General features: G+C 31.0%; 1 protein-coding gene across 2 annotated transcripts in view; it reads right to left on the bottom strand.

The window, feature by feature from the left end:
* LOC109596811 (heterogeneous nuclear ribonucleoprotein L) overlaps nucleotides 1-24,568 on the bottom strand; it is a 117,669-nt gene that overhangs the window by 76,599 nt on the left and 16,502 nt on the right. For both annotated transcript variants that reach the window (XM_049963340.1, XM_049963341.1), the window contains exons 3-4: nucleotides 22,912-22,997; nucleotides 22,001-22,097 (exon numbers count right to left, since the gene is read on the bottom strand). In XM_049963340.1, coding sequence (XP_049819297.1) covers nucleotides 22,001-22,097; nucleotides 22,912-22,997 — 183 coding nt within the window. The remainder of the gene's footprint in view (nucleotides 1-22,000; nucleotides 22,098-22,911; nucleotides 22,998-24,568) is intronic.

Genomic DNA, 24,568 nt, shown 5'->3' with positions numbered 1-24,568 from the left:
AATACGTAAAAATTTATGCAGACACTTTGGTAATAAAATATAAACTATTTAATTCTAATTTTGATTGAACGTCAAAATGATAAGAAATATAAAATTTAATAAATGGCAAAATGGAAATATTTCATTCATTTCGTACGCCTATTCACGTTTCGAAAGACGTGACCGGTTATAAATATGCCAAAGCAAAATAAAACCGGCACAAAAGTTTCCCGAAGTAATTACATACCGTGCGCTTTTGTATCGTCCGATTTATACCGCAATAAGTTCCGTCGATTATTTATTTTGTCCGTGATCATTTTAAATTTCTTTTAACACACAATTTCGCCGAATTGATTGAGATGTAAAAATCGCGAATATGGTTTCTAGGGTCCGATCGATTCGGTGATAAAAACAGATTTTTATACGTTTAAGCGGGGCAGTAAATATTTGAAGGCGAAGCCCTTTTTTATGATAAAAGTCTATCTTGATGATTTCTTAAACGTTCGCCAACATAATGTATAAAAAGTTGTACAGATACAATAAATGGCAAAGTGGTAATCGTCAAATAATCTTGGAAAATTTTTACCACACGAAACGGATGGAAAGCACTAAAAGTAATTGAAAAACGTGTTTATCGATTTTCTATCTCGTATACATAAATTATATTACGCAGTAAATTGATAGTCGATACATTTTCCACATTCCCATTCAATCTGGGAGTTGTAGCGCTTTTAAAGATCTCCCTTGAAACTTTGGAAAGACAAACCCAAATGTATTTGTCAAGTTTACGGTTAGTATACAACTATTTTTATGGAACAGTGAATTGTGGTATTTGGGACGCAATATGTCTACTTTTATTTTTATTACGCTAATTTTGACAAACGTGAGTGTTTTTGTACGTGTCACAATAACGAGGCGATTGGAAATCGGTATCTCTATATATTCGATACATTTTCTTTTTTCTAAACAAACCGAGGAGGTAACTAGATCAAACTGCAGCTTCACCACAATTACCATTAATTTTATGTCGAAATGGGAATCCTAATGCAGTTTTATTAAAATTCATATCTTAAATATATTTATTGTTTGTTTTTCCGATAAAATATGCGGTTTTGTATAGTTGTAACGTAATTTATTGGCTGTTAAACGGGCAATAAACAATTTAATAACCGAATGCCATTAAAAATAGCCAAACCGAATGTCGAACAAAAGACGAATAAATAATTTACGGTCGACTATCACGAAATCGTAAAACGTATAAATAGTCGGGCCCCCGGAAATAGTCAATGAGGGGCCGGAGTTTCCGGACGGGGAACTGGAGTACGGGAATTCGTTTATCTTATTATCGCTGTTTCGTTTCTGAACTCGCCGCAGAAATCGAATTGTGCAAGAGATAATCAATTTTTGGTAATTCACAATGAATTTTTATTTGATTATCTAATTTTTGTCATAAATTTTAAATTGACTAATTTTATAATAATTAAAATAAAGATAAAAAGAAATAATTTGACCAAAAACATTATAATAAATATAAATTTATTTTAAAAAATATCAAATTTAAGTTCAAAATGTGAAAAACAATAGAATATTTCATAAAACACATAAATTTAAATAAAACAATAAAATATTTAAATGGCAATAAAACTAAAAATGAGATAAGAAACAATAAAGTCACAATATATAAACACATAAATTTGTTTTGATTTTAATTGATTTAACATTGATTTATACTGGAATTATAAAAGTCACGTAATTATTTGTATTTAATAGACAAATAACATTTATAAACTAATAAATTATGATATTTATTTCATTTAAATAGACCCTGATGCGAAATAAAGCGTATTCACACTTTGGACACAGTACAGAATAGTTAGGGGTAATTTTCTGCCTTTCCGGAACTCCATTTTCGTAGAGGGATTGTAAAGTTTCCAGTCGGATTTAAACCAGATATCCGCAAGTTTCCAGGGCGCTTCGCATTTGCTTTTAAAAAAGGAAAAGCCTATTTTTTGTCATTTTCGACTCCAGTGAAATTTTTAAATGGGGAGGCTGAAGTTAAGCCGCAGAAATGGTAATTGTAAAATTGTGCAAAAAAACTATTATTTATATAATGTTTGAATAGTACTTTCACCGGTTCGCAGTTTGTTAAATAAAAACCGAAAGTTTGCACACATAAATATATTAATTTATAAACATTATCATTAATAATTGATTGTAATTTTAGATCGTACAACCCGAAGCCCGCGATTATTTTACGTAACATCATCTCTTTGACCCACAATCCGGTCCGGCAGTCGCAAATAAAAATAAGCGGACCACCGGTCGCAAATAACTCGTATTACCATAACGCTTGCTCTATTATCGATTGGATAATTCACCGTTATAGAATGTTACGTAATTTCGTTGTGCATAAATCAAATTTCTTAGCTGCCGGCTCCGATTTTCAAGATTTTGTTATTGTGTGCCGAGGAAAAGATTCAGTTTTCGTTCGGACGGAAAACGTACACAAAACGGTTTCGTTTTGTATTCGGCAAACGTTTTGTCCATCATGCGAGGTGGCGTTACTCGCATCTGAGATTTCAGGTTTTAATACGTCCGTTTTTACGACGTGTGCGGGAGTCGTTTGTGTTCATATCCACTTATGGAAGATTCGAAATGAATATTGCATGATTTTGGTGGACCATTTCGGACTGCAACTTCTAAACGTATTATTTTTCTTGCACGAATTCGCAATAGAATCGTGTCCATCACGTTTACGTGCGCGAATAATTTTAATTCCGTCCTGTTAAACGGGCGCGCGACCCACCATAAATTTTCGTTTCGTCTTTCGATTCCCTTCGAATTGAAACGTTTTCCGTTCGATTCACGACGAGGAAACAAAGCGACCCGCTGTTTCCTTTAAATTTCTATTGCTGGGGAAAAGTTTTTTTCTCTCCATCGTATTTAATCCGAATTGGAATGTCGGCAATTCTTTGCACGTTCGACCTTGGGAAATCAACAAGTCTTCCTGTGGAGGTGGACTATGTTTAATTGTAATCGATATGATTACCATGAAGTTTTCCAATTTACGTGTTCAACTTCGCTATTATTGTCATTGTTTATTGTAGTATTGCCCGAGAATATATATTAAAATATGTAAAATATATCAAAAGGTAATTTATATAGTCAAAAAATATATCATATAATTTTATGCAGAAACTGTTTAAATTTAATGTAATACTGCTTTGTCAATTACAAAACTGTTTTAATTTTATATAGAACTGCCAGGAACGTTTTATTTGTCTTAATTTTATACAAAAATACTGAAGATGTTTTACATATACACTATCGCTCTATATTTACATATAAGTTCCTATTTCGAGTAGGGTTCATAAGTAAAGCAACCAAATCGTTCCTTAAAGCTAAAAATGCGTAGAGGTGTCCATTTATCGATACAAATTGAACAACAAATTGTAGAAATTCCGGAATGGTGAAGAGCCGAATTAAGGTGCAATCGATATAAATTTAAACAAATCAATCATTTTGAGAACGACTTCCCATTTTAATAGAAGGCATGTAATGCAAGGAGTTCAAAAAAGTGATAGAAAACGCAAGTCTAAGAGTAGTGAGTGGATAGAGAACTAAAAAGCTGGTCTATATGGAAGAAAATCAGCAAAGAAGCCCTTCATTTCTGCAAAAAATGGAGCAGCGAGAGAACATGTGAACTGGACAGAGGAGCACAAGAAAATAATCGATGAAAGTGGATTCCAATTATTCAAATCTAAAACCAATTAATGAAAGTTATAAATCCAAGTATACTAGACCTATTGTGAAGCATGTGGAGGCGCTATGGTTCGGAGATGTCCTTCTGAGTTTGGCATGGGTCCGTTAGTAAAGATAGTTGCGATAATGGATCGTTTCATTTATTGTGACATTCTGGAGAATCATATGCTTCCATCTGCCGATAACTTGAATTTTAAGTGGACCTTCCAACACGATAACAATCCGAAACAAACGTCTAAGTTAATTAAAAAATGGTTCAAGAAGCACGTGTAGTGTCTGGACCGGTACAAAGCCCAGACCTCATTCCAACGGAAAACTTTTGGGATGAAATTGATCAGAAAATCTATGAAAGAAGACGTCAAATTTGAAAGTGGAAAGAAATAGTTGCTCTACTTTTGATTCTTGAATTTTTTTCAAATTTTAATAAATACCTACCTAAACCCACTAATAAACAATTATATTGCCGTATTGTTGTTGTCACACATCCTGCATAACTGACAATATATGAACATACAGTATTGGCAGAAAATAGAGTAATTTTTTTAAAAATTTAAATAATTTCTGTCCTGATTATTATGTTCAAGAACACGTGAAATGGGCAGATGAGCAGTCGAAAACAATTTAGTTTTCCGATGAAGTTGGTTCCAATTATTCAATTGTGATGGCATTTCATGGTCACTAGACCTACTGTAAAGTATGGTGGAAGAGGCGTTTTTGTTTTTTTTGTTTAAGATAGGTGGAATAACGGATTGTTTCGTTTATTGTGACATTTTGGAGAATCGTGTAATATCTTGGCCAGTACAAAGCCCAACCTTTGAGTTGAGATTGATAGAAAAATCCTTGCAAAAAGACTAAACTCTACTGAAATCGATGAAAAAAAGCATAATGGATATGCCACTAGATATAAAATAAAGGAAAGCTCAATGTACGTAAGGTGTTTTATTTTAGTTTAATTGCTCTACTTTTGATCTTTGAATCTTTTTGAAATATCAGTAAATACCTAACTAAACCCATTAATCAACAATTATATTGTCGTATTTTTGTTATGAAATAACACAGAAATTTGAAGTACACTTTTATCAAGACAATTGAAAATTTCTAAAGTTGCTCCACATATGAGCGATAGATATAATGAGGTAGTTTTAATTAATTTTACACATCTAACATATGTATCTTATTCTATTTTTAATGGTATTTCAAAACTGTTTTACAATCCTGACAATATTTTACAACTCATAAAATCTTATATAAAACCCTTGAAGAAGTTGTGGCATCCTAATTTTATGTAGAACTAATTCAGTTTCACAAATGTCTTAATTTTATCCAGTGGTTAGGAAGTCATACAACTGTCATAATTTAAACAAAAGCTATTGTATAAGTTTTACAACAACATGCAAATTTAATATAAGAATGTATTCCATTATAATAATTAACATTCATAATAACATCATAATATCATAAATAGTGTAATTGTCAAGTGTAACTTGTTAAACTTTTACCTGATTATACATTTATATATACTTTTTGTACATATCTTTGTTGAATGTACTTATCAAGTATTTATTTATATTTTATAGCCCAGCTGGTAAACATTATCGTTATTAATTTTATTATTTTTCTAAGTGTCAATTATAAATTCATTAACATGCAGTCATCCGTAGAGTTCTGGTGGCATCATATGGTTTTGAAGTGCAGCATAAAATCGATAAGCACATTATATAATTAGCAGCAACAACTTTGGAGAGGAAATTTCGAAACGTACAATGGGCTTGCAAAAAAATTCTCTCTGAATTGCTGAAGTTTCCAAAAGACGAATTAATTATAACTTCTGTTAATTAACGAGGTGACACGACTGTTTTGGGTTTATTGGTGAAATTAATTATAGTAATTAACTGCGTTTAACAGTTTCGCATCTTATAAATTTTGTAGGTGTAATTTAACGTGCGCAGTTCTCACTTAAAATAGAAAGCGACCGTTCAAATTTAAATTAAACCGATTAAACGAATAATTGAACTAGTGTTCACATGATTTAATAAACCGTGTTTAAGTCTAACGCACATGTGAGTTTAAAGTTACGTCTACAACATTGCACGTGACACCAATCCGAATCAATTTATCAAACGCATTAAACACAAACCGATCGCCAATTACATAACAGTTCGTTAACATCAATTTGTTTATTAAAACGGCTTCACTGCTCCATAAGCTTTTGTTGTGCCCACAAAAAAACAAAAAAGCACTTTAATTAAAGTCAGCGAAACGGCAGAGGATTGAAAATCTGCATGGTAGCACAAGCTGCATCGACCTATATTAGTTTTGAATGTTTAATTCCGTTCAGATATCGAATCTCGCATCCCCGTTTAATATCGCATTATACGGGGGAAATTGCGAAGGCTGCCGAATTTGTTTTATAAGCGAATTTAGATCCGCTTTTCTCCGAAAAACCTTTTATAGTATAAAGATGGCTTGATCGTATCTTTGTAAATATACAGAAAATGTTTTAAAAGGAACTGACGTGCACGTCGTCATTTTTAAATACGGATAAAGTTTCTCAGTTTGTCGCATTCAATTAAAAGCTTCTAGTTGCGTGCCAGAAAAAATAAAAACTCCCTCTCTAATTAACAACGGTAGGTAATTTTATCAATGGGGTGGTGTTGCTGAATAATATAATTTGTAAGTTGTTTCCGACTTGAATTAAATACAAATTTCCCACTTGTATTTGTGAAATACAATTTGTATATTTGTTTATTTAACGATTTTTTATATATGCGTATATAAATATTAAAATTCGAATCAGGACAAAATGTTTTTTATTATTTAATATATTTCCAACTGGAATCAATTACAAATTTCCCTCTAATATTTATTAAATATGATCTGTATATTTATTTTTAAATCTTTTATGTGCAATTTATTCCTTTAAATTAAACCATTTGGAAATTAATAAACAATAAAAACATAAATTTAGGCGCCAGAAAGTTATTTTACAAATACGTTAACTAAAGACCATTCTACAGGGAGCCATTATTAGTACTTCCAAATATAACGAACACCTTATATATAAGGTGTTCGTTATTTACATTTAAATTTGTACATATAAAAATATGAATAACTTTCCCAATTTTAATAATATATAATAAGTATTATATTGTCAAAATTAAAAATTTAACCAGTTTCTTTAGAGCTTTTTTTCTCGTTTTATCTTTTTATTATATTACAGTAGGATATTTAATAGGAAAATATTCTTTTTATTTTACAAATATATTTTTAATAAATTATTTCACTTTTATAAATTTAAATATTTTAATATAATAAGTTTTTATAATTTGTAAAAGAACCGAATAGTTCTTGCTTTAATGGTTTTTAACAACACATTTCATTATTTTTTAAAAGAGTTTTGAATAATTAAAGAAAAACACTCTCACTAATTAATCTTACTAATTATATAAACGATGTGTTGTTGTTCATGAATAATACAATTCGTAATTTGCTTCTGACTGGAATAAAATTCAAATTTCCGTCTTGCGTCCGTGAAATATAATCCTTTGGGACGCGTCTAGAAAATAGAAAAATAAATATTGAATTGGATGAAATATGGGATATGTACGCCTTTATCGTTTATTCATCTGTAATGGGAAGCACGATTTTCAAATCTGCTTTAAGAACTAATCGTACAATTTTACTTTTATTGTCGCAATTGAGAAAGACTTTCAGTTTTAGAGTTGTTTTTTTGTCTTGGCTATAATTACATGTAACCCCGAGGACCAATAAACGGCACACGTCGAAAAACGATTGTGTGGGCTGGTATGTGACACGATGGGTCAATATATATTTCAATTTTGAACGTGACGTACTCGGTAAGCGCAGTAAGCTCGTACCATTATTGACATTCCGTTCGGCGTCTTTCCCATATACATGTAAACTCGTCTCGTCGACCGCATTGCACTTTTATTTAAAACGTTCGAAAACAACAAAAACCATTCGTCGCAAACCGTTCCTTGCATTTTATTCTCTTTGAATTTTCTCATAATTTCATTGTCTTATTATCAAGTAAATAGTTTTGGAACTGTAACTGTGATAATTTTCCGTTTTAATGTGTTATAGCCCAATATAATACAGATTAAATTTTGCCCGAATTGTCCTAGGGCCACAATAAAAGGTCCGCCCGCAATCAATGGAACGACTCAAGAAACACAAATTTAAGCAGTAACAGTTTCAGCTCTGAACCACTATAGAATAGAAAAAAAATTGAACGGTACCACGTGTAGTTTCGTATTTATTGATTTTATCTCGCTTATGGTATGTTAATCTAGTAATTTGAATAGGTTAAAGAATTTTGTAAAGCAATCGTGATCGTAACGGCTTTTAATTTTTACGTTGATTGAACAAATTCCGATACGCCCACGTGATTTTCGCGAAAATACAATTTCAATTACAATTATCCTTGATGCGAGAATTTTCAATTAAAAAAATAACACGCACTGAACGATTGCAGGAGATTTTTTTTTTTTTTTTGGCGATAAATATCATTCCTGTGATGCTAAAACTAATCCAGCTGTTTATCGAAGCGTAAAATTATTTTTAAAATCATTTATTTGACATTTCATTTTGATATTCTTTTTTTTAAATTTTTTTCTTTTTTTTTTTTGGCAATTTAATTTGATCATTTAATTTCAAATTGCCAATTTTTTCCAATTTTATAACATTTACACTCCTGGACAAAAGTTTGGAAAAGAAATAATTGTTTAAAATAACAAATAATAATAATAATAATTATAAAAAATAATATTAAAATAAATGCTCGGTATATTATATTACAGAGTATACTGCATTTTATTTCGGTATTATATATATTATATGAAGTAGACAAAGGCCCAGTTTTTTACCAAGACATAAGTTTGGAAATCCATTAAATTTCATTTATTTTGAACATCTACTAGTATTGTTTAGTTCCTCATTGTAGTGTGTGAATTAAAAATATTAGTTTTAATCATGGCAAAGCGAAATGGTCTTACGAAAACAAATTGTTGACTTTAGAAATGAGGGTATGTCATATAATCGATTTTCTAAAATTCTGCACATCAATTAAGGAATCATATTCAAAATTTTGAATAAATTGGACACTTGTGGATCTGTTACAGATCGTTCCAGAGCAGACAGACCTTGCAGTACGGATACAATTCTTGATAGGCACTTAAAGTGTATATCCCAGTAAAATTACAGATTGACCGTTAGTGATATTCATCAAGAATTACTGTAGTGGGCATGTACAAAATTTATCTGCCAAGACTGTGCAAAAAAACTGCGGGAAATAGGACTGTTTGGAAGAAAACTCGCAAAGAAACCCTTTATATCAAAGAAAAATAGAAAGAACAGGCTTAGTTTTACAAGGTAGCATCTTTCGTGGTCCAACGAAATGTGGGAATTGGTGTTATTTGTCGATGAAAGTAAGTTTAATTTATTTGGAAATGATAAGAGGTTTGTAAGGCGACCAGTAGCCAAACTGTTCCATAAAAATACCAATTAAAAACAGTTAAACATGGAGGGGTCAATATAATGGTATGGGGCAGTTTCAATCGATATGCTGTCGGTTAGTTGGTCCATATTACCAAAAATGTGATTCAATTTGTTTATGGAAACATATTAAAGGATCACATGTTAACTTTCCCAGAGGATAATATGCCACTAAGATGATTGTTTCAGCAGGACAACAATCCCAAGCATGCTTCTAAGTACATAAAGAACAAGAAAATGTACAAGTTTCCCATGGCCTTTACAATTACCGGGTCTAAACCATATAGAACTTCTTTGGGATTATTTAGAAAGGAATATACGGCAACAAACAATAAACAATAAGACAAACTGATTGTTATGCAACATAATATTAATGCTTTTATTTGTTTCTGGGTTATTTTTCGTAAATTGAATTATTTAATAATTTTGTATAAAGTTCTATTTTACTTTATAATATCTTAATAAAAGTAAATACAATTATAAGAAGCATTTTTATGAATCCCTTACACAGGAGATAGAACAGTAATTTTATTTAAATCATTCATTGTTTATCAACTATTGGAATAATAAACAATTCAATTTTAGGGTTTCCAAACTTTTGTCGAAGAATGTAGTTCGTTTCAATTTGTGACATAAACAATTGAAGGGTGCTTGGATTTTTTCGACAAAATAACATTGTGTATATTTCTGTGACACAAAAGCGATACTCGAAGGTTGTTTATTAAAGGACCGTAAATTACGATGCAACAAACAATTCCCCCGATACATTGTCGAATGATGTATGGGAAAAAATGTTCCCCGTTGTGACCTAAATATCACCTAAATGCATAAAAAAATCGATTGCAATTCGGAACTATTTAGTTTCGGTTTGTGGCATTCGCTGGCAATCGAGATACCTCTAAAAATAACGCGGACTAATAACCCTAATTAGGTTTCTGTTGCTAAATATGTAACAAGTGGCTAATTTATTTTTTTACAATATAACCTCTATTTTAATTAATTTTATTGGAACAATAAAAATAAGTAAAATTCAGAGAAAAGTCCAAAATAGTTTTAACTGGATTCTAGCGAGTAAAATTTAATAAGCTGAGAAATTTTATGTTATTATAATAAAGTGTTCATTTCAATTTACGTATTGGCACAGCAATAAAATTAAATACTCATAAAATTAGTTGTATAGATTGTAAAATAAAATAATCACAGAAAAATGTTGAAAAATAAAACTTTACTATGTAGTAAAGTTTTCAATAGAATTTTTACACTAAATTATTTTCCAAGGTAGTAAAAATAAAGAGAAAATATTAAACAACAACGTAACCATAAAACAAATGAATTATATCGGAAACAACGCTTTTATTATATATATTTTTCGAGCTAAACCAGCAATAAATAACATTTCATACCCCATTTAGTTTTCTATACGAACCTTCCTAACAGTCTTTTAAATTACAAATGTGTCGCTATAGTTTTATTTTTAGGAAAAGTGTGGAAACCAACAGAATTAAATATGTATCAGTTTTCTTGTCGGTTTTCGTGCACAATAAATATAAATATAGTTTTTGTCCTGTGAATAATTTATTATCAATTGAACAGCAGTTCCAATAATAAAAACGTCGCATCAAAAACTATTACTGTCTAAACTAGTTCAGGAACTTGCAATTTAGTAGCTTTAATATTCTCCCCAATTGGATTTGAATATGGATTACGATAATAAATCACCCTTTCCAGATGTTACAGAAATTCATATCCGAAATTGATGAAGAAACTTTTTTGTCATTAGAATTTTTCATTATATTTCATTAGTCAAACTCGATGAAAAGTCAATTAATTTCCATAGAATCGTACGAATGGCAACAGCACCATGTGTTGTTCAGTTAATAAAACATCACAAGTTAAGAATAAACCAGACCAATTTTAATATTATATATTTACATCAAAAGCGATTTTAGATTTATTAAATGTGCGCTGCCAAATTTCGTTCCCACTTGTACATCTTAATGTAAATTGATGTTAACAAGCGAAGTTTTATAGGACGTGCTTCTCCCTTTACCTTGACACGTTGTTTAAACCAACTTAACCGCTGCTGGACTTTTAAATAAATAACCACCGGATAATTTATCGAGTCTAAAAATACGACGATCCGCGTTGCATTATAAATGATCTATTTTTATTCTGGACACACGAAACTTAAAAATGCCAAAAACAGATTGAAATGTGACGTTGGGGCGTGTTCCGACATTATCGCCTTATTCGACGATAAAAATCTTCTTGTCGACGGCCAAATGAAATTTAAACGACATCGTTTCGTTCGAAAGGGGGTGTTGCGTGTCGCGAGTCAATTCTGAGGAAAGTTCGGCGAGTTTTTACGCTTTTTTAATTTGCTCCCTTCGACGCCCCGATTTATGACCGTTGCATGTCAACTTTACATGTCAGGGATGTGCTTCAAATTTCACCCTGTTGTGTTCAAGTGACGGAATGTGTTTGTATTAATAAAATTCATGCCGCCATTTTACTTTTAAATAATATACTTGCCTTTTCGATGTTTCATTTTTATACAAGATTTTTTTATATATTTTCTTTAATTAATTTTTTTATACTTTAGTCTTTTTCCAGTTTTATAAATTTTATAATTTTCATTTGATTAAATATATTTTTTATATAATTTATTTAGTTTAGCATTATACATAAAAATATTTTTATTAATTAATAGAATTTCTAATTTATATTATCAAAATTACAGCTTTAAGTTTTTCAGTTCAACAAATTTTGTAATTTATATAATTTTAATAAATAAATAAATATTTTTAATCAATTTTATGCCAACAATGTTTTGCATATACAGTATTGACAGAAAGTAGAGCAATTTTAAAAATATATAAATTACTAGAGCCCTAAAAGTGAGAAAAGCTACATCCCGCACTTCGCCAAAACGGTATAATAATTACATGGGAATTTCGGGTTCTTTTTGGGCTAATTTCAACCCAAAAGTAAAATTTTGAAAAGTGCAAATACATATAAAACTTAAAATTTAGAAAAACACCAATTATTTTTTAAGCCACACATTTTTTTTCTTTTGGCCATTCATGAGCTCATGAAGAGCTTGTATGTAAAAATTTTTGCTTCAATAGCTCCAGCCCTTGAAACTCAGTGCGAGGTGTAGTTTTACCGTAAAGCTGCACCCTGCACTTTAAAAAAATACCGGTTATTTTTCGAGCCCAAAATTTTTACTTTTGTACCGAAATTAGCCCAAAAGGAGCCCGAAATTTCCATGTAATTGTTATGCAGGGGTACTCACATATCAGTATTTCTTGTATTAAAAGTAATTCTGATGGTTACAATCAAAAAACTAAATATTCGGCTACAAAATCGACAATAATTTTTTGTTTAACAGTATCGCCGGACGATTGAGTCTAAATAAATTGACTGTAACGATTGTTTTACAACAATTTTCAAGATTTGCTAATGTGGAAGGATAAAATGAAACTGATAGACTAAGAAAAACAAATAGATGTCAATATAAACAAATATTATCCTACTCCAAAAAAGGATCCTTTCCTGAGTATCAGCAAAATAAAAGGTCTATTTGAGACACAACTTGGAATTAATGTTTCTCCAAGAACCGAAAAAGATTGATTAGTACAGGGGGTCTTTATGCGAAGCCTGCCAAAAAACCACCACTATTAGAGAAGAACATGCGAGCCAGAATTGAGTTTGCCAGGTCCCATTTACATTGAACTTCAAAGTTCCGATCTAAACCCCATTGAAAATTTATGGGCGATAGTGAACAACAAAATAAAACACAAGAAGTTTAGAAATTAGCATGATTTATTCACGGTTCTACAAGGAGGCCTGGTAAAGCATGGATTCAAATATTATTGACAATCTGCTTTTCAGGAATAAAAGGTGTTTGAAAGTTATTTGTAATAAAATGTATTTTACAAAATATTATTAGTGTAAAATTAATACCAATTACAAATTATTTGTACCAATAAAACTTTGAATAGCATAGAGTTGCTTTATTTTTTGACAGCTAAAAAACAAATAATCAATAGTACAATTAAAGACATATTTATTTTTATTATTTAACTATGTAATTGTTAAATTTATACAGGAGTAAATTGATTAATTTACCTTTGTAAATTTAGATTTATAATATACATTTTTTTAACAAATTATTTGAATTTTAAAAAAATTGATCTACTTTCTGCTAATACTATATATTGTGATTTCCAATTTTACAAATTTAATCATGTTGGATATTTTGACATTTTTTTACTGAATACTAATTATTTTCTGATTTTTAAATTTTTGACTATTTTATTTTATTCTCAAATGTATATCAACTTTCAATTTTCATGATAATTTAGTGTACCCATATGGATTGCGGAGGAAGAATGATACAAGCACGGAGGCGAGAACCCACCCGGAGCAACGAACGATGGGACGAACAAAATTAAAGGCAGCCTCCAAAAATGGCGTTAACATTGAGCCATCCGTCACGACAATCACAAAAACAATGATCTTGGTAATGAAGCTCATTAAAAGAAAACTTCAACTAATCATCGGTTAACAAGAAACAGGAAGGAGCGTTCGTTGCGCGGCAAAAGGTCAGAGACCCAGCACCCATATGGGTGGGCGCCTACGCGCCTCGCGTCCGACGATCGCACCCAATAACCGCCGCGACCTTGGCCTTGTCCGCGCTTCGCGATGCCCGATGCCCGATGCCGGGAGAAAGCAAAATAAATAAATAAATAAATAAATAAATAAAATAAAAATTCCGGACCGATAAAATCGGACGTGGCGCCTGCCAAACAAAACTGACGATTTTCCGCTTGGCATTCGCGATGCGTGTTGCTGTTTGTAAGTTCTTTTTAAAAAAATGTTGTAATCATATTTCACGGAGAGCGGACGCGTGACGCGCGCTCCCAAAACTTGTCCGAGGATTTTTTCCTAGCTAATTTTAGCGACGAAAACGTTTCGTTCGTTTGATTGGTACAGCCGGTCGGAATTTTGTGATTTGCCGCGAAGAGAAAACACGGAAGTGAACTATGAAAATGTTTCGTTAATTTAATTGTCAAACTTTATCATAAAAAAACAGATTAATTCTACAAAAAAGTTCTTTAAATACATGTTTAAAACAGAGTCAAAAGATTAAAAGTCAATTTTAAAAATGTCAATTTAGATATATTGTACAAAAATTAGAATTCAATATAAACTGGTCACACTGAAATAGGTATCACCTCAAAAAGTGTATCTAAAAATAAAAAAAATATATTTAATAGTGAATAGGTCCGTTCGGCGCAACGTTGGGGCATTGATTGTATCGACCAGCGGATCAAATCTTGGGGTACATTGTTCCATTCCTTGAGCTAATTCTTCAAGGTTATATGCGGGTTCCAGATTTCTTATTCAGCTCCCAAAAATGTCCCGAAGATATTCTACCGTATTCATATCGGAACTATTCGCTGGTCACTCCATAAACCCCAAATTTTGAATAACTCTGATAGTGTGTGATGTTGCAATATCCTGTTGTAAAATGAAGTTTGGTCCATAGTGACTCATGAAAGGTTACACGATAGGTTGCAGAATATTGTCAATGTATCATCTGGCCGTCAGGGAACCGTTCGCCAAGACATAAAAGACTGTACGTAAACTTTTTTTTTTTGTTCAAAATAAGCTTTATTCATCAACGTAATCTCCATCAAGAACAACGTAATCATTCCAGCGTCGCTCTAACATTTCAGTACCACTTTTGTAGAACGATTTATCTTTTGTCTCAACATAGACTTCAGTTTCAGCGATAACCCCTTCATTCGTGCGAAATTTCTTACCGGCGAGCATTTTTTTGAGGTCTGCGAACAGCCAGTAGCCGCTGGGAGCCAAATCTGGCAAATACGGTGGATGTGAGAGCAATTCGAAGTTCAATTCATGTAGTTTTGCCATTGCTTTGATTGACTTGTGATACGATGCATCGTCTTGAGGTGAATGCAATAAAACTAGCATCATCTATGTGTTAGGTTCGGGACTTTTCAGTGTTTCATGTGTTGTATTAAATGAGTCTCTGTGGTCCTAAGGTGAAGGTTTCCTAACTGGCGAACTGTTCTTGTTCGCTCTTGAAGTGACACCTGAACCAAATATCGACCTTCTCAACGAGACTCTGTGACTGATTCCATAATCTGTGAATAACCGACTTACTTGTTTGGAGCAAGTTTGCCATATACCTCTGAGATCGACCTTCTTGCAGAAGTGCAAAAGCCCTAACAACTTGATCTTCCAAAAGCATCGTTGTTCCTGTGTCATGACGACCGATAAAAAATATTATTCGCGAATTAAACGAGTCTATTCTGAAGCATTCCATGATAAATTTCAATTATTTTAGTTTTCCTACAGAGATTAAAAAAAAAAAGTTTTTTATAACATTAAAATGTACTGTAGAACTGTTTACATTTTAAATATTAATACCTATTTCATTGTGTCTGGTTTATATTATTTAAAAATTGAATTGAAAAATTTAATCGAAAAAATCCTAAATCTACAAAATTTTATATATAAAATTTCAAATTAATTTTAACAAATATTCAATTCAAAATTTAAATTTGAAAATAATTTCTACCATAGAATTAAGTAGGAAATTTAAAAAAAAAAATGATAAACAGTATATAATTTTATATAAAAATTGACTTTATCAAAAATAAAAAAATCGGATGTTTGTAATTTATGTAGAATATCGGTCCACATTTGTTCGTACATTATCCAGAGTATTCATTTCGTTTGTCATCGTCCTCATAAACGTCAGCAAATAACAAAATTTTGATGTAAACAAATCGGGTTTATTTACATGTAAACCGATTCAATTAATTCCACTACCGGTTGATTGCACAAGAAAATGAATTAACGGTTCCTCCTCCCTCGCACGATGAATTCATGTTTTGGCATGACACGTGCTACGCACAAACTTTGGAAATGGCCCGTAAACATGTCAGCTTAGGCGAACGCGAAAGAAACATTCAGTAACATTCCGGACGGTGTTTTAATAAAAGCCATAAATCGAATTATACCAGTTATCGAGGGGGAATTATTTTCGGACGGCTGGAAAACTTCCAACCGCATACCTGTTGGGAAATTTTTGTGTATTATCTTATATAAGTTGCGATAGTTGCAACCAGCATGTTGTGTTATTATTAGAACGTTGATTGATGTTGTATTTTTAACCAGCAGCTTAATAATATATTTAAGTTGGTTACTCATTGCCAAACAATCGCCCAGAAAACATTCAAAACGAATATTTTCTTCCTCTTTTGTCTCTTTTAATGCGTTGCGTTGCCCTTCTTTACTTCGTTTCCTGCTTCCACTTTTAAAATACCTCCGGAATTTTGTTCTTTCCTTTTTCTTCCCTTTCCCCGTTGCGTACGGGGCCGTAAAATTAAATTTAAATGCCGTTTTATGACTGACAAGGTTACACTTGACCCATCTATTTTTACCGGTTGACGTGCGAGCTCACGCATTGCACACAACGAACGAATAAACGAAAACTAAAAAGTGTGACCGAATGTTTAACATATACACGGTGTTTTTGTGTTGATTTCACGATTCGCATTTTAATTGTTTAACGTGTAAACTTGTTGCTTTCGCTTTTTTTACTTTCGTACTCCACATAATTAAATTCACAAAATATTGATCATTGGTACGAAATCACAATACCCCGCATTAAACAATTATTAAATATTTTACGACTAGTACAACTAACTTAAACATGACAAGATAATCAGGAATTCATGTTGTGACAGTAGATCTCTGGGGTGAATTAAAATTACATTTCGGGTCAAATACACACATATAAAATATTTAAAATCTTTCAATCGATTTTCCATGAATGTAAAACAATCTCATTAAAATTTATACAGAATTAAATTAACATAAACTGTTAAAAATTTTAATTAACTTTTTTATAAAATTGTATAATTTATTTTTTTTTTAATGTCAAATTTCGAATTTATTAAGAAAAAAATAAAATTTGTGAAAAAATCCATAATAAAAATAAAAAATTAACTTTTTCTTAAGAAAATTATTTAGCATTTTATTAAAATATTCAAAATTGAGTTGTTAGTTGTTAACTTTTTAAAGATTTGTGAGCTGAGATTTGAAATCAATAAAATAAACCCCTTAAAATTCAATTAAATACGTTTCACAAGGCTGAATTAAAGCTTTGAACATTAATTAATGAATCAACAATATGTCCAAATTAAGCCGCGTAATTATTTAATAATTTAGCACTAATGCAAGTGATAGAAACGTGACAGATAAGCAGGAATATATTGTGTGACAGTTGATCTCTGGGGTGGTTTAAAATGGTATTGTGAGTCAAATGCGAATTTGAAATATTTAAAAGTCCCCAGTCGATTTACCACCGACTGCAACAATGTAAAACGATTTAATTCCAGAGTTCTATTTTTAGGCATGCAAATGTATAAAATACGTTTTGTTACAGAACCGAAAAATCTCCATTTCTAATTAGATGCATAATCAAGGTTGAAAAAAGAGTCTGCTAATAAAGCGGCTTACGTTTGCACGAAACTCTATTATTAAATTAAAAATGTGCATTTATTAAATCGCATTTATGGCTTAACATTATTATTATTAAAGTTGTAAATTACACACGGTCATAAATAATAAAGCAAATATTAGATTCAACCAATGTTAATCTGCACTAAAAAATTGTAAATGTGTAAAACACATCTGACCTTTTTATTAACGTCCTGTGTTATACAATCGGAAAATGTCTTTATTACCATAATGCCAACAAGAGTGGAGATGTTTTGCACAAATTTACATAACTTTCCATATTCACTTGCGGTCATATTTCGTTACATAAATAATGAAAGGATGCGTAAATTAACAGAGGCAATTATTTTATTTTCATGACACGTTTATTACCTCTGGATGTATTTTTTTTTAACTTTAACTAGTGGTTGAAATGTATTAGATAAATACAAACCGTTTTTTTTATAATATAGTTTACGTTTACGACTACGTTTCAGTGTTTTAAAGTTTTATTGCTGCGCTCGTGGAAATAAAAATGTTTTTACAATGTATTTTTTTATGGCTGTCTAAAAGATAAGTAAGTAATTTTATTTTATTTCGAAATAATGAAAAAGTAAAGATTTTCATCGAAGCCGAGTAATTAATAATTAAATTAGGCGAATCCCTAAATGTGTATCTTGCAGTTTCCATTTCGATTCGATTAAAAGTCGAAACTCGATTGGCTGGAAACGTGGGGGCAATTAGCAGTTAAATTTTAGATTAGCAAGTGGAACCAATTACCGGTGTCGATTCGTCGTAATCGTGCAAACAAACAAACACGAATCAAAGTCGAGAATCGAAACATTTTAGAGATGCTGCAGAAAATAGAAGTGTTTACGGAATTAATAAAATTTTATTTCGGTCTCAATTAAAAACTTTTAAGTTATGTTTATAATTCTGATGAGACTATTGAAAAGTATATAAAGTTTATTACAAGAATTTCGAGTGTATTCAATTTATAAACTCGAAATTTCACAATAAAATTAAGTTTTACAAACTTTAACGTCAATTTTTTAAGTGGAAAGTTGATTAAGGACGCGGAACTCGATATTTATTTTAGTTTTCAATTAGTAATATTCATAATTTAGATAACACTATATTTTTATAGTTTCTTTTAACTATAATCATATGTATTTTCATCATATAAGCCACAGGACATGGGATATTTATAACAAATTAGAAATCTCTACCATGAATATAACAAAGTTCACTATTTTTAAAAACATGGAGCGACAATACCTTTGAATTCTCGTACGACAAAGTGATTAAAGGGGCATTATTAAAAGGCCAAATAAAAGCCAGAAATTTTTATAACACCAGAAATAGATTTAATTTCAACGTTTCAATGAGAGAGAAAAAGTAAAAATTATCAAAAAGCTATTTTGTTCTACCAAAAAATTTTTAATCTGTCGTTCGATTTTAATAATAATAATTCTTCCCCTCTGATAACCCCAAATAAGGCATTTTAAAAAAAGTGTGCAAAAATAAGTTCACATCACTACCACTACACATGGGAACAGTCAAATTGATATTGCGTGAACAAATCTTAATATGCATTTACACTTCTTTATCAAAAACAATTCTTTCTTGTGGATACTGGATGATTTTATATAAGTTTGTTTATGTATATGCAACTCCATAAATTAAAAAATTAATATTTCTAAAACGTTTCCATAAAGAAATTTTTGATTTTCGTATTTATTGAGATAAAATTGGTAGGATATGAAAGGCAAAATGGTTGTAACATGTGTAATTAAACAACAATGAAACAATGTTACAAAATAATTTAAAATTCTTTTCATCAGACAGAAATTTATATCGTATTTATTTCTTGAACAAACTAAACTGTAACGGGGCAATTAAACGGCGTGGACCAACTTAAAAATATGAGCCACACATCTGTTTGTTTCGGCCATTAAAAATAAAACTGGTCCCGCAATCGCATCACTTCTATATACGCTTTGTATGATCTGTTAAAACACTGAATAACAACTCGCAACAACCTTACTGTAAAAACCAATTTTTTCGGTTCAGGATTGTATTAATTAAACCGACAATAGTTAATTTTTGTCGCGTACGAAAATCCGCGTTTAATTCCGAGGCTTAAATTAATGACGCCACGCGTATACACACAGTGTGAAGTGAATTTTCGGAGCGTCGCGACGCGGAATTCGTTAAAAGGCTCTCTCGCGTCTCGCGAGATAACAAATGGATTTTGCGTGTCGATGTGCGACGGTTAATTCGCGCATACTAAGCCGCGCGATAAATAAATTTGTTTTCATCCCCCCCGCACTCGTCTTTAACGTAACCCAGAGCGTTTCGAATTCGAGTACGTTTCCGATAAATCGGATTACCCGTGTACTTTTGCTCGGGAACACGACGAATAAAACGATAAAAAAACACTGCCACGACAAAAATTTTATCGTAATAATCTTGCCACAATGGCACATGTGTTTTTTTTATTCGAAACCTTTTTTGAGTCAAGATACTTCGGCCTCTTATTGCTTGAAATGGAAAATTCTATTTTTCGTTTCAGAGACTAGAAATTATATATATATATATATATATATATATATATATATATATATATTTGAGAATGTGAAAAAATAAAATTGAAATATGTTTAAATAATTCTATTTTAAATATATAATATATGTATATATTGTAAATAATACGTAAAAAACAGGAATTTAATAATCATATTTTCACTTAAATTAAAAGTAATTAATTGTCTTATTTGAACAAGTTAATTTAAATTAAATAATCGATTTAACGGTTTTGTTTATAACTTTTTTTTAACAATTTTAATTATTTTCAGCAAATTTCATAAAAAATTACATTAAGCATAACATTTTTTGGTAAAATTTATTTATTGGACTTAAAATCATGATTAAGTATAAATTAAATAAATGCTCGTCAAACACAATTTTGTCTAAAATATTTGGAAAATATAAATATTAACGTAAAAACAGGAACTTAATAATTTATCGTATTTCCACTCAAATTAAAAGCAACTAAATTTCTTATTTAGCTTGAATAAGATTGATTTTTAATTAAATAATCTAAGGGTTATTTATAACAAGTTTCATAAGAATTCAAATTTCATTTATTTATTGAACATAGGAGCTGATTAAGTATACATTCAATAAATTCTCATTAAAAAACAATTTTGGCCTAAAGTTTTGAAAATAATTTATATATTACGTAAATATTTTAAATGAAATAAATATTTTAAATAAAATATTTTAAATGAAATTTATAATTTAGGGATGTTTTAAAATTTTTAACCATTTTTTAATATTTTCAGCAAAACTTGTGTATTATGTGTTCATTTAAAAATTAATTTAAAAAATAACAATTATATGTCCATTTAAATTTTAGTTATTTTCTTATTTATTCTATATAAAATATTATAAATTTGATAAAATTAATTTATTAATTAGAGAAAATGTAATCTAAAAAATATGTATATTAAAGGTTAATATGATAATAAAAACCGAGACAAACATAATTTAAGTTAATTCTGAAAGATTACATAAATCACTTTCCTTCATAAGCGACCAATTAATGAATTAATAATAAAGATAAACGTAAAATGTTAATCACCGGATTGTAAACTTCATCCCACACACACACACACACACATACACATACACATACACATACGGTAACTAATCAGTGTTCGTTAAATATACACACCATTAAAATAACAATTAACCGTTTAAATATTCAATCGCATTTCGAATTTATAATTTGGCGAATATGTCCCGAAAATAATTAAGCGACCTTTCTGGGCTCGTAAATCTTGCCAGCCGCAACAACAAAGGAAATCATAAAATCAAAATAGTTGTTGTTGCACGAACTTTACGGCGACCATAAAATTGTTGCAGTGTCAAAATTACATTTTTGCATCAAATTTTGCGTGTGGCGAATTCGATTTCCGCTAACGTTTCCGATGTGCAGGAAATCGTTAATGAATGGATGAGTGACTTGAATATTTAAGACCTAATAACGTATATTTGAATAAGAAATAGGATTTTTTTCATAAAAATGGTGGATGCGCAAAATTAACACATTAAAATAGATTCTAATAATATACAATTAACAGATTTTCTTGTTGTTTCGACTTCCATTAAAGTAAAAAATATAAAAAAGAAAAACTTACCTTGGCGAAGTCAATTTTAAGTGTGCAGCATCCCGAGTAAATGTCCGCTCCGTTAAGTGTGTCCTTCGCCCTCACCGCCGACTCTATACTGTCAAACGTGATCTTACATTAAGGAAATTACCAATCGAAAAACCAAGATTAAACCGTCCTCAAATTAAAACGCATTTTAAATGTTAAGGTTAACGATTGGGATTAAAATTCGGTTGCATAAATCGCGTGTTATGATGCAGATTTGCTGGACCGGAGGCCAGATAATTTATGCACACGTGCCGCTTAATTGGGGGGCACCATTACCGTTACCGGTGCGGTTAATGTTACGATAAATTAAGTCCAGAAGCCGCCACATGTTTATGGGACCCGGTGCGAAGCCTTTCGACGTCCTCGTAATCCGGAAACCTTCGAGTTTCTTAACGAAAATACAAAAAATTAATAATCGTGTCGATTCTCTCCCATTCATTTAGCGGCAAGGACGTTTTCTGTGTTAATAATAAATAATGCACGACTAAAAAATGTAATTAATGTGCTTAGAGTTGGCAGTGAATGCGTTCGCAACTGCGAAAAAGTTACAATTTTCAAACGGGAATCCGACGGTTTAATTTAATAATAATTACATAGCCACCGCTATAATTTTATGTAATCATTAATGTGAAGTGCAATTAATAACTGTGAATTTGTGCCGTTTACCAATTTGACGTCAGACAAAATAGGAAACATCCGAACAATTCGGCTATTAATAAATCTCGTCTGTTCTATATAACTGTATAAAATGTCCAAGGAGACATTTGCATATCTTAAGTTAAGAGTCGATTGATTAATTTTTACATTAGCGCACGAAAATAATTCGACAAGTGGGCGACCGATAGATATGAAGAGTTCACTAAAATTAGATCACGTAGTATAAAAAAGGATATTCAACCATAGCTTGCACTCCATTTTTCTTAAATATCACAATTCTTAACACCTGTCCGCTGGATTGGCATATTGTGTGCAGGACGTCCTGTAACAAAGGAAAAAATATATTAATTGATTACATAAATATAAATGAAAATATTTACGAGCGGCAATAAATTTCCCCGAACATCATCGCCGAGATTTCGAACAGGCATTTATTAATGTTGCTTTAAATACATACATAATTTTATTTTACAACCGTCTTATTAGTTCAGCGATTTATTCCGCTGCAAATCGCAAATGTGTTTTTCGGTCCATTGTAATTTGTGCCAATGTCTCATTAGTGCGGATTTTTTTTTTTTTTTGGGACAGAGGGGAAAGTGTAAACCCCTCTCTGGGTACCGATCCGGAGATCATGACCAAATGTTTGACATATGTGATTGCACATATGGGGGAAAAGGGCGTATATTTAACATATACGGGTGAGGCTTAACCAGAAGACGGGACTGACAAAGATGCCAGCCCCCTGTCAACTGGATCCGGAAGAACAAGCCCAATCTGAGGAAGGTTCAAGGACCTTCCTGGGTGAGGATTGGACTTGCAGTTTGATCCGTTGGCTTCCCACCACCACTGGCTTGTGGAGCGGTACTGCCCGATGATGACCCATTAGTGCGGGCCTCCAACACCAATAAACTCGACAGTAATGAGGGACTTTGAGTAAATAAACCAAGCAAAATAGTATAAGTCGTAAATATAGAATGATTTCAAACACGAGATAATTTATTATTTCTTTTGAATTGTATTAAGAGTGTTAACGAAGTTGTTTGATTTCATCGTCATAAATACTTTTGAAATCACAATTGTTGTTGTTGTTAACTTATTTTGAACGTGTATGTGAGTGAGTAAATAAACGAAACAAAATTGAAAAAGTCACAAATAGAACAGATTCAATCAATTCTAATTAAATGGCCATAGCTTCACAAATCGAATCTTATTTTACTCGAGAGCATGAACGTAAACAGGTTATTTTAACGAGGCGTTTACGACTCCACATACTTGATGAACCATAAATCATCAACTGACACTCTCGTTGCCTATTCTGTGCTCCATTTATTTATATTTAGTAGAAAAAATGTGCCTTGGCAATTTTTCACGAGTCCTCCATGGATAGATAAAAAAATGCAAGACCTCAGGCCACACGGCGGACTTTCCATTGTGTTACGGAGGTATTAATCTTCGCCAGAGGCCTGAAGGGTAAATATGACCTTTGTAAAAGATATGAGAAAATGAATAGGGTCTTTTTATCATTCCACTACAAAACTTCATGAAAACAAGTTATGCGCTGAAGAAAATGATGTTAATACATTTTTGGGTTTTACGTAATTTTTAAAACTTATTATAATTTATTATAAATAGTTTAGTAACAATTTTTATTTTAACAAAACCTCTTAAAAAATTTATTTATTTTATACATTAAACAGTTATGAAATAGAAAAAAATACGCTACAGATTTTTTGAAGTGGTAACTTAAATTTACAATATTAATTAGATTTATTTAGTAATATTATTTGAATATTTGCAGCTCCTAACAGTCAGTATGCAAGAGAGTACATTGCTTATTAAAACTTACTTAAATAATCTAATCTAAAAATTAATATATAAAATATATGCAATTTA

This window comes from Aethina tumida, chromosome 2 (genome assembly GCF_024364675.1).
Source record: "Aethina tumida isolate Nest 87 chromosome 2, icAetTumi1.1, whole genome shotgun sequence".
Taxonomy (NCBI): Eukaryota; Metazoa; Arthropoda; class Insecta; order Coleoptera; family Nitidulidae; genus Aethina; species Aethina tumida.
Note: the sequence above shows the minus strand (reverse complement) of the source record. Positions and strands in the feature narration are given on the sequence as shown.